This window comes from Bos indicus x Bos taurus, chromosome 17 (assembly GCF_003369695.1).
Source record: "Bos indicus x Bos taurus breed Angus x Brahman F1 hybrid chromosome 17, Bos_hybrid_MaternalHap_v2.0, whole genome shotgun sequence".
In the NCBI taxonomy this organism is placed as follows: domain Eukaryota; kingdom Metazoa; phylum Chordata; class Mammalia; order Artiodactyla; family Bovidae; genus Bos; species Bos indicus x Bos taurus.
In genome coordinates this window covers 59152338-59166515 of record NC_040092.1, presented here as the reverse complement: position 1 = coordinate 59166515, position 14178 = coordinate 59152338, and the positions used below count along the sequence as shown (strand labels likewise).

General features: G+C 39.0%; 1 protein-coding gene across 1 annotated transcript in view; it reads right to left on the bottom strand.

Moving 5' to 3' along the window:
• The window catches only part of HHIP (hedgehog interacting protein), a 115539-nt gene that overhangs the window by 91357 nt on the left and 10004 nt on the right, over positions 1-14178 (bottom strand). Inside the window, exons 3-4 of the mRNA XM_027567436.1 lie at positions 9802-9958; positions 8962-9163 (exon numbers count right to left, since the gene is read on the bottom strand). Coding sequence (XP_027423237.1) covers positions 8962-9163; positions 9802-9958 — 359 coding nt within the window. The remainder of the gene's footprint in view (positions 1-8961; positions 9164-9801; positions 9959-14178) is intronic.

Here is a 14178-nt window from a genome sequence, read left to right as displayed (position 1 = left end):
CACATAACAATATAACTCTTTCCATAGGAGTGCTGTATAATTTTACTGCAAACACTATCACAGAATTTCCATGAAGTACCATCCAATCCCACACTAAGGGGGACTGTGAAATACCACAGAATATAGTTAACTGTGGCCACTGGAGCTTTGGAGTCATTCTGAGGGCTAGGCACCTTTTCCTTACTCTTCTTTTCATGTGAGTATAATAGTTAATATAATAGTATAATAGTTTCATATTAGAGGATGCTGAGAACAGTGAATGCTTACAAGGTATTGATACTTCAGAGTCCTGTGAGATTGAGCACGTAAAGAGGTAGGTGCAACCTTTTAGCATCCCTATTCTACAGATAAAGAAACCAAGCCTAGAGGTTAAACAACCTGCCCAGAGTCAAACCACCAGCATATGGTATGAATGCAGTGACTGGCACCCAAGTCTGTACGCCTGCCATCAGATCTAGGTCCTCAGCCTCCCTGCTGTTATGCAGCCAGGACAAGCAGCACCATGCATGTCTACACCAACTGTCATCCATCTCTGCGTAAATGTGCTCCCCAATCTTTCCCTCTATGCAGTTGGCTGCTGATCAAAAGCACAGGGCAGCAGAGCACCATGGTTGAGAGCATGGTGGCCAGCAACTGCCTGGAAAATTCGGTTCTGCTACTGGCTAGCAGTATTCTCACAGGCAGTTTGTTTAACTTCTGGGCCTCAATCACCTCGTCTCTGAAATGGCATAATCATCCCTGCCTCAAGGGGTTACCAGGATTACAGAGGTACTCTATGTAATGGCTTAGCAGAGTAAGTGCTTAAAAGAATAGTGGTTATGATTAGTAAAACGTAAGACTAGAGCGGGCTTCCCAGGTGGCGATAGTGGTAAAGAACCCGCTTGCCAATGCAGGAGATGTAAGAGATGCAGGTTTGATCCCTGGGTCAGGAATATCCCCTGGAGGAATGCATGGCAACCCACTCTAGTATCCTTCCCTGGAGAATCCCATGGACAGAGGAGCCTGCCAGACTGCAGTTCATAGGGTTGCAAAAAGTCAGACACAACTGAAGCGACTTTGCACGCGCACACACATCCTACATCCTTGCTAAAAACATGGCCAGCTTGAAGACTATAATACTGGGAAAGTTTTGGGATGCTTGTGATTTCGCTTTCATTAGATGACAGAGCCACTGTAAAGTCATGCCAACTGATAACTACCGACAGTCCTCTTTTTTCTTCTAGTCAGACACAGAGAGCTGGTGGCTGCCACATACAGATAGATACTTTTGAAAGACAGCAGTGACCTTCTGAAGGGTTCAGATTTCTTGGCTTCTCACTTGTTTTAAATGATTACCACAGGGCCTTTGAGATTTATGGGCTCTATTTCCTTTGCCCTTCAAGTCTTAGATAAATATAAAGACATTCATGTAAAAGCTTTCCTCACCTCAGCTGTGAATCATGGGACCTAAAATGTAGGAGAAGGCAGGTCTGTCTCTTTAGCTGGAGGGACCCTGTACTCTGAAGTTTCGACTTCAGTAAAAAAATATGATGCATGCTGGAGAGAACTTTATAGATTAAACCAGTTAACACTGGCACACACCATATCTGTATCCATTTATATATATTCAAATGTTTTAAATAGAATTGCGAATGCCAAGATAAAAAAGTAAGAACACCAGAAATGAAATGTACTTAACCAAACAGAAAATTACATTGAGATTATTTCACATGACCAGTGAATTAAAAAAAGATGATTTCTCTGTTGGACATTTATAATAGACTTAAAATGAGATTAGACATTTAAAAATTGGAAACATTTATCACAGAGTGCAGGGCATTTTGATGCAGGATCAGTAACACTCAGTAAAATAAAGATAGTTGGGTTTAATACCATATCATTACTATCTTGATATAAAAAAATTATAGTAGTAAAAATTTTTACTTGCAGATCTACATTTTAATGGTTTGGAACCAGAATTTTAAATTATCCCCCAAAAGAAGGTATTTATAAATTTATATCTGAGGGAAGACTTGTCAATGAACTTTCTACCACTTTTAGAATAAATTTATTTCTACCACTACATTAATTCTCTTTTAGATGGAATTCAGTAGTGCCTAATCCAGTAGTTTGATAGGTCAAAAACTTAAAACATATCACATATACAAAAAATTCTAGAATGGCAACTCTTCTATTGCAATATTTATCAAATATATTAAATATATTTTCCTGCTTTATTTCAACTAAATGCACACTTTCTTTCAACCTAAAACATGCTTAAAAGCAGAGCTCTAACAATTTTACCGAGGAAACGTTTGATGGGGACACAGTCGGCGCTGCATACGTGTGCATGCACATGAGTGTGCACGTGTGTTCATGCTATGCTTCTGATACCAGTTTTGAACAGGAAACTGCTTCTCACTGATGCTCTGACTCATTTCACTCAGGAAAAAAAACACTAGCATTGCATGCACTCCTATAAGACCACCAGTTAAAGACAGAGGAAAATGTGAAAGGAAGGGTCTCTGGCCAACTTCGGAGAAGTAGGACATCCATCCCAATGGGCTGATGTGCAATGGATTTCACTAGACCTTCGCTGCTCACGATCATGCGTGTGACTTACAAGCATGTGAGATCAGAGGCTGCCTGGCCGGGCCTTGCCCCGGCGCACCCTACCTCTTCTTCCACAATGCTCCTGTGGCTCCCAGGCACCTGGGCCACTGTCTCTCAAGAGACCCAGTGTCAATGGGTTCGGTCACCCAGACAATCAGCAGCTTTCAACTGCATGTCCTCTCCTCTCCTGGTAAAAGGACTGCTTCAAAAAGCATCTTTTGAAATGAGGATCCCAGTAGATAGGGAGGGACAGGAGCCCAGGCATACTTGTTCCAATGATCAACAAGTCTTTAGCTCTGTCTGCTGCATGATGTTTGGGTGAGGCCTCTTGGTCCTCTGACCACCCCTGAGAACTGCGTGGGGTTGCAGGTGCAGGCTTGCCTTCACTGTCGTATACACACAGAGCTAAGGCTGATCCTTGGTGGTCAGGGCAAGTTTGTTTAGATTAGACTAGAGTAACTTCCCTCCAGTACTCTTGCCTGGAAAATCCCATTGACAGAGGAGCCCGGTAGGCTGCAGTCCATGAGGTCGCTAGGAGTTGGACACGACTGAGCGACTTCACTTTCACTTTTCACTTTCATGCCGTGGAGAAGGAAATGGCAACCCACTCCAGTGTTCTTGCCTGGAGAATCCCAGGGGCGGTGGAGCCTGGTGGGCTGCCTTCTATGGGGTCGCACAGAGTCAGACACGTCTGAAGCGACTTAGCAGCAGCAGAGTAACTTCTGGTGTCCTTGTCATTATTTTAACAAGGGTTTGCAGATACAAATAGCAAATTACATTTTATGAAAAGGAATGAGAACATTTTTGCCAACTAGCTGAATACCAAATTCCCAGTGGAACAAAAACAGGAAAATGTAATAGGTGAAGCGACTGTCCAACTCAAATTAATTGCTGAAAAACATTAATGTCATTTTCTAAGACTTTCAATCAAGAATCTCACATGCTGCCAGAGTTAACTAATCTCACTCAAAGTGGACAAATACTATGTGAAGCTCAAATAAGTGACAGAAGGTACAGGACAATGGGGGTTCCCTAGGGGCTCAGCAGTAAAGAGTCGCCTGAGAAGCAGGAGACACGGATTCGATCCCTAGCTAGGGAAGATCCCCTGGAGGAGCGCCTGGCAACCCACTCTGGTACTTCTGCATGAAGAATCCCATGGACAGAGCAGCCTGGCGGGCTACAGTCCATAGGGTCACAAAGAGTCAGACATGAATGAAGTGACTGGGCGTGTACACGCACACACACATCAGTGACAACTAGTGTACAACCATTTGCTCCCAGTGGTTACTTCAGAAATATGACTTGGCCATAGGTGGGCAGAGAAAAAGTGTCTCATTCCTTACTCAACTGATCCAGGGATTTGGCTCAGTCTAGACCAGTGCTTTTCAAATTGGCCCCATGTTGAAATCACCTGGAAAATCTTTAAAAGGGTACCAATGGAGTCCCCACTCCAGATATTCTGATTTAATTTGGGCAGTAGAATGTTCTAAAGTTCCCAGTCATCTCTACTGTGCAGCCATTCTTAAGAACCAGTGGTCTATCACCCCCAAGAACTTCAAAGAGATGAGGCTGGGTCTAGTACATCCAGAAGTTCTGACTACGGATTCAGACATAAGATTAATTTAAAGATTTCAAATCACTGTGATCTTGGAATTTCCCTCTTTGGGATACAACAACATCAACAACAAGGTATATGCTCCTTCCCACTCCCACACTCAACACACAAAATGAAGATTTTAAAGTCTGCTCATCAGTTGGTCATTTGAGCCATTTCTCATGGCATCCACATGAATGGTCAGCTTGCACAATGCACTAATGCTAAAAATCTAGCAAACAGCTATTTAGTTTTAAAACTATTTTTTACCTATTCTTGGTAATTTTACAAAGCTCAGTCTTCTAGGATTTGAGCTATTGTGAATGGAATCACCTCTTCCTAAATGAAACCACAGTTTAAATTCATATGGCATAGAATTTACTCTATTAATCCAACTCCACAATTTCTTAGAGCAAAAAGAAGTCAATGCTTTAGTTGGTGCTTTGCAGTTTTGCACATAAATTTTGCTCAGTGAAACTTGGTTATGCTCTCAGGATATTGCAATCTCCTATAATACAGGCAGCACAATCTGGGTGTTAGATACTGGGTTGGCAAAAAGTTCGTTTGTGTTTTTCCACAATGGCTTATTAAAAAATTTATACGAATGTTTTGGCCAAAGCAGTAAAAACCAGACGCCATATTTTTAGCTTTAGTCAAGACCCATTTAGGGAGGTGTTCTCTAAGTTCCCCAAATGACAGGTTCTTTGTTGGTGGTATAAGAATCAGGGCTGGTAGATATTTAAGGACATCAACCAAGTCCAGCTCTTTGCCACAAAAAGGCCAGTCCTTAACCAGGTGACAAAAATCCCTGTCAATTCTGAATTGACCGTTAGCAGAAAAGGAATTCCAAATTCCCTTATACCCAGCACTAGCTTTTAGAAACTCTTATAATCAAGAATTCCTCTTTATGTCTGATTTAATATACTCATATTGGTCATTAATTAATACCATGGGGGGAATCACCACTGTGGCTTGTCCTGCATTTATTTCAAACCTACCAAGATTGGGTTTAGTATATAGAATTATTATTAATGCTGTGATTAGAATATTTCAGTCAATACTTTGGTCTGTTAAAACAGCTCTATTCCCTCTCTTAGGATGTTTAAAACTGAAAGAATAGGGAAATGATATGCATAATAATTTATGAAGATTCCTATTTGCATTATTAACACAAAATAATCACTGAAAAACTCAGAAGACTGCCATGAACACACTAATTTTTCACATATCAAGAAGCCTGAAAATTAGTGTGAAATGATTGTGATACCGTTTTCATTTCAAAAGTCTCTGAGGGGCACACCACAAAAACCAGTAGTCTAGTCAAATCATGAATGTGTTGGCATCTATTCCATTAAACCAACAGTAGTCACGTCTAAGCCTTCCAATCTGTGACTTGTGACAGCGGTTCCTTGGAGACTGAGATAAAGGCATGCTGTTGCCTGATCTACTTGAGGGGCTACTTGAGGACAAGGATGTGGTCTTAGTACTGACTATACAGCATACATTCAAATTTCCCTGTGATAGGTTCCTATCGTACTGATATCACTAGTGCCAAATACTAAAGGAATCCAAAATATGCACTTTGAAATATGTCATTTTCTGTAACTCTACACATGTATTCTACATATTTCTACATAATGGGTAGAAGAATGGATTTTGAAGTTTATTTTAAGCCTGAGAAACCCTGCAGGTCTCCTAGGAAAGAATGCCCAACAGGGTTCTGCAGAACTCCTAGAGGCCTACAGAACATACGTACTACAGATTGTGACACGGTGCTGTCACAATCTGGCTTGTATTATTTTATTGCATGATAAGATGTCTCAGTATCACAGAAGATAAACTTTCATTCATATCCCAATGAATAGGTGTGAATGAAAAGAGAGTCTTAAGTGACTCTAATCAGAAGAAGGGCATTCAAGTTAAATTGAAGTAGAAACAAGAACATCAGTGTAGTGTTTTCCTTTCTGCAACAAAATTTTCCAGTATTCTGAGCCCATTTCTTTCACCTACATTTTATCATACATAAACTTTTAATACCAACATTTTAAGTAAAACGGTATTTGAAAACTATTCTCTCAAATAGCTGAAGATATATTTAAGAGTTAATTGGCAATGTGTATCATGGTGTATGTCCCTCAACTCAGTAATGTTCTACCAGTGAATTTTAAAGAAATTATCCATAATCAGGTTAAATAATATATACAGAAATGATAAACATTATTTACAATGATAAAAAGAAAATACTGGGGTAATCTTAAATATCTCTTAATAAGGAAATTCCATGCTCAAAAGACATAAAAAAAACTAAGTTTTTGAGAAAAGTTTCCAAATCTGGTAACATTCTCATGACATAGTATTAGGTAAAAAATGAAGGCTAAAAAGCTTTTATAAAAGCTTATTTTTATTTTAAAGTTTCCTAGGAAAAAACTATTAGAGAACATATTCTTCTGTGTTTCCAGTTATTAAAACAGACTTGTGTTACTTTTGCAATCAGGAAAAATTAATTTAATATAAAAACTGGAAGAAAGTATATCAAAATATTAATGGCGATATTCTTTAATTGATAGGATTATAGGTGATGGTTTTTAGAACACTTTCCCCAATGTTTTATTTCATAGAGTGAATGTTTAACTTTTCAAAGTCAGAAAAAAGCTTTCAAGGTCAGGAAAAAAAAAAACTCACTTGTAGTGAGTAATGCATTTGCTGAAGTACCTTTATTCCTTCCTCATGAGGTATCACTGGCAGTGAGTTATTAGAATACATTTCAGAATGTATTTATTGAACTCTGATGTGCAAAACAGTAATGGTTCATTTTAAGAGACTTTGGATTATGTGCTACAAAATGTAATGAAAAATTTTACTGGGAGAAAGTTGAAACTACTGATTTAAACAACTTTTCCAAATCATCTGTGTCTTGGTGCCAAAGCTGTTTTCCTTAAAGGACCAGAAGTACCATTAAGTACTTCTTTTGCACAGTTATGTCCTGGTCAGTCCTGAGTGTTCATTGGAAGGACTGATGTTGAAGCTGAAACTCCAATACTTCGGCCACCTGATGAGAAGAACTGACTTATTGGAAAAGACCCTGATGCTGGGAAAGATTGAAGATGGGAGGAGAAGGGGACGACAGAGGATGAAATGGTTGGATGGCATCACTGACTCAACGGACACGAGTTTGGGTAAACTCGGGAGTTGGTGATGGACAGGGAGGCCTGGCGTGCTGCAGTCCATGGGGTCGCAAAGAGAAAGAGTTGGACACGACTGAGCGACTGAACTGAACTGAATTGATGCTGCCACAGTGTGACCTTGAGGCTGAGTGGTCCCAACAATAGGCATTCTCTGTACTCTGAGTCATCCTAATTATTTCACATGGTAGATACTGAATAGATAGGTATCAGGAATATATTTATATTTTTTCTTACTGGCTTCTTCTGGTTTTGATGTTCTTACCTTTGAATAGAACTCAAGAAAACAAGAAGGAGCTTATTTATATCATATGAGTAGAAGAGTATATACCCTCCTTCGATTTTTTTCCAGTTTAAAATGAGAAAGATAATCAGGTCTCCTCAAATCATACTTAATTTGTTTCATTCTAAGACATTCATGAACTGTTAGATGTCTTAATTTTAGAATGCCATAATTTGCTTATAGCTTACTACTACTAATATTGCATCATTTTACTTTCTTGTGAACAAAGGTCTTGCCAACAAAGGTCCATGTAGTCAAAGCTATGGTTTTTCCTGTACTCATGTATGGATGAGAGAGTTGGACTATAAAGAAAGCTGAGCGCCAAAGAATTGATGCTTTTGAACTGTGGTGTTGGAGAAGACTCTTGAGAGTCCTTTGGACTGCAAGGAGTTCCAACCAGTCCATCCTGAAGGAAATCAGTCCTGAATATTCATTGGAAGGACTGATATTGAAGCTGAGATTCCAATACTTTGGCCACCTGATGCATAGAACTGACTCACTGGAAAAGACCCTGATGCTGAGAAAGATTGAGGGCAAGAGGAGAAGGGGAAGAGAGGATGAGATGGTTGGATGGTATCACTGACTCAATGGACGTGAGTTTGAATAAGTTCCAGGAGTTGGTGATGGACAGGGAAGCCTGGCGTGCTGCAGTCCATGGGGTCACAAAGAGTCAGACACGATTAAGCGACTGAACTGAACTGAACTCTCTTGTGAAGAAAACGTGACAGTATTTGTTTACACACCTATTAGATTATTGAACATGAGAATTCAAATTGAAGAAGCAAGGAAGGAGGCAATAGATGCACTTATATGTTATAAAGGTGGCTAGTTATATAAAAAATATTTGACTTACCTGTAAAAATATTGTACAAGGAAATCACAGTATAAATAGCATATCTTATGACACAGAGTCAAACAAAGATGTAGTGAAAGAATGATTTGCGATTGCCAAAATAACCCAAAGGCCTCTTTGTTTCTGCTGGCAGATGCTGATATACAATTCTAATGCCTGTTAAACAGTATTTAAGCAAATATTTTATAAAACCAAGAATCATTTTAAGTATGTCAATTACATAGGGAAACCAAGTCAAAACACCAATCTGATTGCACTGCTTAATCATCACCAAATAACATGAAAAATGTAATGTCATTGTCCTGATGTAGTGGTCATAATTATTGTTTCCCTGTGTTGCCTCCTTATTTTCTCCTATATTCTTTCCTTTATTGCGAAGAAACACCTTTAGTGAGGATAACACTAAAATAAAATTAACATAGCCAGAGCAAAGATAAATAAAATTGAAAAAGCCAACCTTTATTCCACTCTGAACAAGTTTGTGAATGTCCAAATAAGGCTCCTTGAAAATTTCTCCTTCGGGGGTAAGTATCTTCACGTAACCTTCTTTTTCCAGAATGAAGAGGCGGTGGGAGCCATCCCCACTCTGAAGGGCGCTGACAGGCTGGCGCAGCCCACTCACAACCTCCTGGATACAGAAGCAGTTGTGTTTGTGCTTTCTAAACAAATTAAAGAAAACCAGTAAGCTTTTCCTGAGATGAAGGAGGTAAGAAATGTATGTAGCATCCTTTTCAAAATATATTTCCTCTAGGAATCAAAGAAGGGCTGCTGACCCAAGGTCCCAATCTGATTCTCTTAAATTCTTTTCAATGGGGAAAAAAAAAACACCTCAAAAAGCTTTCTATCAGAAAGCAAAGGAGAGAATCCAAACACATACGTATTTTAAATTTTTCACAAGCTCACTATCTCATCTTTCAGTGACTCCAATTAAAATCAGCATTACTCACAGTAATTAAACCTTACAGAAAGGTACTGAAAGGTCTAAGATCTATTTATAAAAGTCTGTTTAGCTAATAATAATTGTGCTGAATGTTTCTACAGTGCCATAAGCTAACAACAATCATACAATTCCAGTTTAAAACTATACTCAAGCTCATAATAGAAGATTAGTAGTCTCAGCATTAAAGATATTTAAGTGAATATGATTTTAGAGAAGCAAACTACCAAAAAAAAAAAAAAAAAACATCTGGAGGATATAACTGCTGGACATGAGCATAGACAGATGACTCATTGTTAAAACCACAAGGCTTGCCAGGTTTTTGTTTTTTAAGATTAAATAACATTTATCTTTATGAACCTGCTGATCTCTTCCACTTTGTCATATTCTTCCATCTGGTCCAAGTAGTTAGAGGCTGGTCCTCTGATTTGTTTTCTTGGAAAATCAGGAAAGCACAGGCCACCATCTTTTCTTGCATAGTAAAAGCAAAACTCATCAGCAGTAGTTTGAAGTAAACCTTTAAAAAATGTAAAAAGATGCCTTAGAAATATTTAGTGTTATGGTAAAAACACCACATTTGAAAGACAAAATATAGGTCAAGAATTTTAGGAATATTCTAGGAAAATATATAGACAAAAAAAATGAAAGAACATTGCATTTTGGTTTGGGATTTCCATTTCTTTTTAAATCAAACATTTAAAGTTGCAGTGCAAGTGAAACAATATTGTATTAGATGTCTTAAAAGGCTCATATGAAATAGAGCTAGTATGAACCCAGCATTAATTGCATTGACTCTATTTTCAAACCTTCCCAGTTTCCAAGTGTCACACTTTCACATTCATCTGATGACTATTCAGCACTTTTTCCCCTACCATATTAATAACTTCCTAAGAAGAACAAATTGCAGTCAAGAAAGAGACAGACCATCAAGAGCCAGTTTGGGTCATTTTAAAATTCTTACTCTATTGTCACTCATACATGATTAAATGATAAATCTAGTTACTATCCCAAGGTCATACATTATATGCCACAGTAAATGACTAACTCCCTGCAATGATCAAGGCATGAATTGATGCCAGTAACAGAGCCTCTGTATTCAAATGTGTCGGTGCCTTTTTCTTGCTCACTTACAGAAGACTATTTTTTAACACAAAAATAATCTTTAAAATATTCTTTCAATCTTCTCAAACAGAAGAGCTGACATACTACTCCTCACTGAAAAAAAATTAATTAATATGAGCCAAAACAAAAATGCAGACTTAAAGGGATCTGAATGAAAGGACTTATTTTTTCATTTCTTACATAGTAAGCATTTTTACCAAATAAAAAGTTGAATAAGAAAGAAGATCTTACCACAGAAAAGAATTTTGACATGACTTTTACAATTTGAGTTAATAAGGTAGGTTTTTGTTTTTTTTTTGCAGGAAGGGTGTAATGGCTAAGATTCACTTCCATATCTGACAATTTTGTTATTAAAATATGACATTACTATCAGAATTGACTCTTGGTTCAGTTCAGTCGCTCAGTCGTGTCCGACTCTTTGCGACCCCATGAACTGCAGCACGCCAGGCCTCCCTGTCCATCACCAACTCCTGGAGTTCACGCAAACTCACATCCATCGAGTTGGTGATGCCATCCAGCCATCTCATCCTCTGTCGTCCCCTTCTCCTCCTGCCCCCAATCCCTCCCAGCATCAGAGTCTTTTCCAATGAGTCAACTCTACTGCTGTCCCAAATTCCTGCTTCTGATTTCATACCTTCAATTATGCTCAGTCCCTTGATTTTTATCTAACAAATCAAACTATTTCACTCCCACATAATCAGGTTATGTAGCTGAGGTTTAGAAGTTGTATAATGGATGCAAGTTTGCAAGTATTTGTAAGAAAAAGAACTTGGAATTTGGGAACAACCAAGTGAGGCCCATCAATGGAATATGAAAGACACTAAAAAGTTGATTTTCTGTGAGCTTAACCCAAGTCCCCTCCAACCTGAGCGACTTCACTTTCACTTTTCACTTTCATGCATTGGAGAAGGAAATGGCAACCCACCTCAGTGTTCTTGCCTGGAGAATCCCAGGGACGGGCACAGAGTCGGACACAACTGAAGCGACACAGCAGCAGCAACAGCAACCCAAGTCCCCTCCAACCTAAGACTAACTAACCTTGGAATCTGAGGGTCCCACAGGACTAAAACATAATATATATTTTGATCTAACTTGTGGGTGAAGTGTATTATCCCTGAATTTCTGAGACAGATTCTTCAATGCTGATACCTGACTAACCCATTGAGACAGGGCTTCCCTGGTAGTTCAGCTGGTAAAGAATCTGCCTGCAATGCGGGAGACCTGGGTTCAATCACTAGGTTGGGAAGATTCCCTGGAGGAGGGCATGGCCACCCACTTCAGTATTCTTGCCTGGAGAATCCCATGGACAGAGGAGCCTGGCAGGTTGTAGTCCATGGGGTCGCAAAGAGTCGGACATGACTGAGCAACGAAGCACAGAATTGGGAGACATCTTATCTTTGGGAAGCAGGTGAGTAAGAGGTGTCATTGGGTGTGTGTGTGTGTGTTGTGGGGATGGGCAGAATAAGGAGCCATGGTAGCTGGGAAGGGTGCTCCCTGGAAGTGTGTGTGTGTGTGTGTGTGTGTGTGTGTGTGTGTGTGTGTGTGGTGGGGGATGGGCAGAATAAGGAGCCATGGCAGCTGGGAAGGGCGCTCCCTGGGAGGGGTAAGGCAGATGGAAGGAGGTTATCTTTCTTTGAAAAATCCAGGGATTAGAAATTGAGGACAGCAATAAAGGCTGCAACGGCATTTACTCATCTTCAGCAATTTACTGTTCATAAGAAATTAAGTTTTCTCTTCCATTCTTTAATGGCTAAGCATCAGAGGAAAACTGCACAGTGGTGTTCAATAATTCTGTCTGAGGTAAAAAGAAGAGAAGGAAAACTGAGTTGCTAAATCAAACTTTTTCCAGTTTTGGCCCAGATGTTTTGGGGAGCTAGATGTTTTATATATAAATACAGATATAGATCTGTAGATAGAAATATATATTTACCTTCAGGCAGGAAGTTCTCTATGCCAATATGATGCATGCAGGAAGACTGCTATACTATGGATATATTTATAACTGAATATGTGAAGGAGAAATTTTGTTTTAACTTTGTTTTACCTGCAGGGGTCACACATAAATTTCAAAGTACGACTCAGAGAACATTTTGAGTTCATTTTTAAAAAATAATGTTTTTCAACATTATAGTCTGCAAACCCATACCATTTTAAGGGGAAATAAATGAATAATCCCCGTGGCTGATTGCATTTTGTAAGGAATTATTAGCTAGGGACAAATAGGAGGAAATGAGAAATGGTTTTCAAATGAAACATCTGAAGATCAATGAGTACAGATTCATAAACTCTGACACTCCAGAGATATTATGCTGTCTTAGCAAATCAAACAAAACCAGAATGCTACCAATGAATTATTCTGAGGTTTTTACAGTATTAAAGGCAAACTGAACAATCTAAGTGGGAAGAAGGGAGCCAACTTAGAGGACTTTTACATAAACATATGGGCATTTTCTGACCATTATGATAATATGAATGGAAACATCTAATACTTTTATTAGTACTTTATCTTAAATGATCTGATTTTATAGACAGTGATGAATAAGATACATTTTCTGTGAAGAGCTAAAAGGGGATCTGGTTTTGGGACACTGGGCTAACATTTATTTCCTGGGAGGATACAACGTAGCAAATGGTACCCTTCTGTTTAAAAGGAGACCCTGAAGAGCATTTTACTGAAGGCTGCCGCTCACCCTGATTATCATCCTATGATCAGGTCCACCAGTGATGGGAGTACACTGATGATCCCAGCAGCTGTAATGGTTTTATAACTCCTGATAATTTATCAGATGTTTGGAACTATAACTCTTCTCCCGTCTTACTATACCACAAAGCACCCTGTAAAATACTGGACATGTAAATAAATATTCTCTATGCAGTTTTCTAAGCTCTAGCTTTTCCCTAAGCAAGTACGCCAGAGAAAAGCTACTTTTCCTCATTCTCTCTGCTGTTTATATAGATGAGGAAAAAATGGGAAAACCCCACCATCTGTAAGGCTTGGACTGGAAAGCATTTTCAAGCAGAGGAGGTAGATCTGAGTGTATTAATCCATCCATTCTGGCTTGCTCTCTGGAGCACTAATGAGACACAAGTGTAAGATATCTGACTAGGGGTCAGGAGTGGCTGTGGACTTGAGAAACTCAGTGGAATCAAATCCATGACCTTGGCCTCTTTAGCAATGGGATTAAACCAGTTGAACTAATTGTGTACAAACAGTTCACACAACCCTCATCTACAGCTGAGAGATGATAGTCCGAGAGTGATAAAAATCATTATGGTAATGAGTATAAATGTAAAGGAAGAAGCAAAACCCCAGAGGTACCCTTTCATGTCCTCTCCACAGAGTGTACTTATTAGGTCATCATTTAGTGAACAGCAAAGCATCTCTACTGTTCATTGTAATTCAGGCAGAAGAGACCCATGGTATTGAGAAAGGAGTTCCTATGGTTTTTTTTTTTTTTTTTTTTTAATGAAATTTGGGGATTTTTTAGAAGCTTTAAGAGTTTATCTCCCTCACTAAATTCACAGCTGGAGATTATGATCAATAAAGCTCCAGTATATCTTTACTGCTGCTGCTGCTGCTGCTAAGTCGCTTCAGTCGTGTCCAACTCTGTGCGA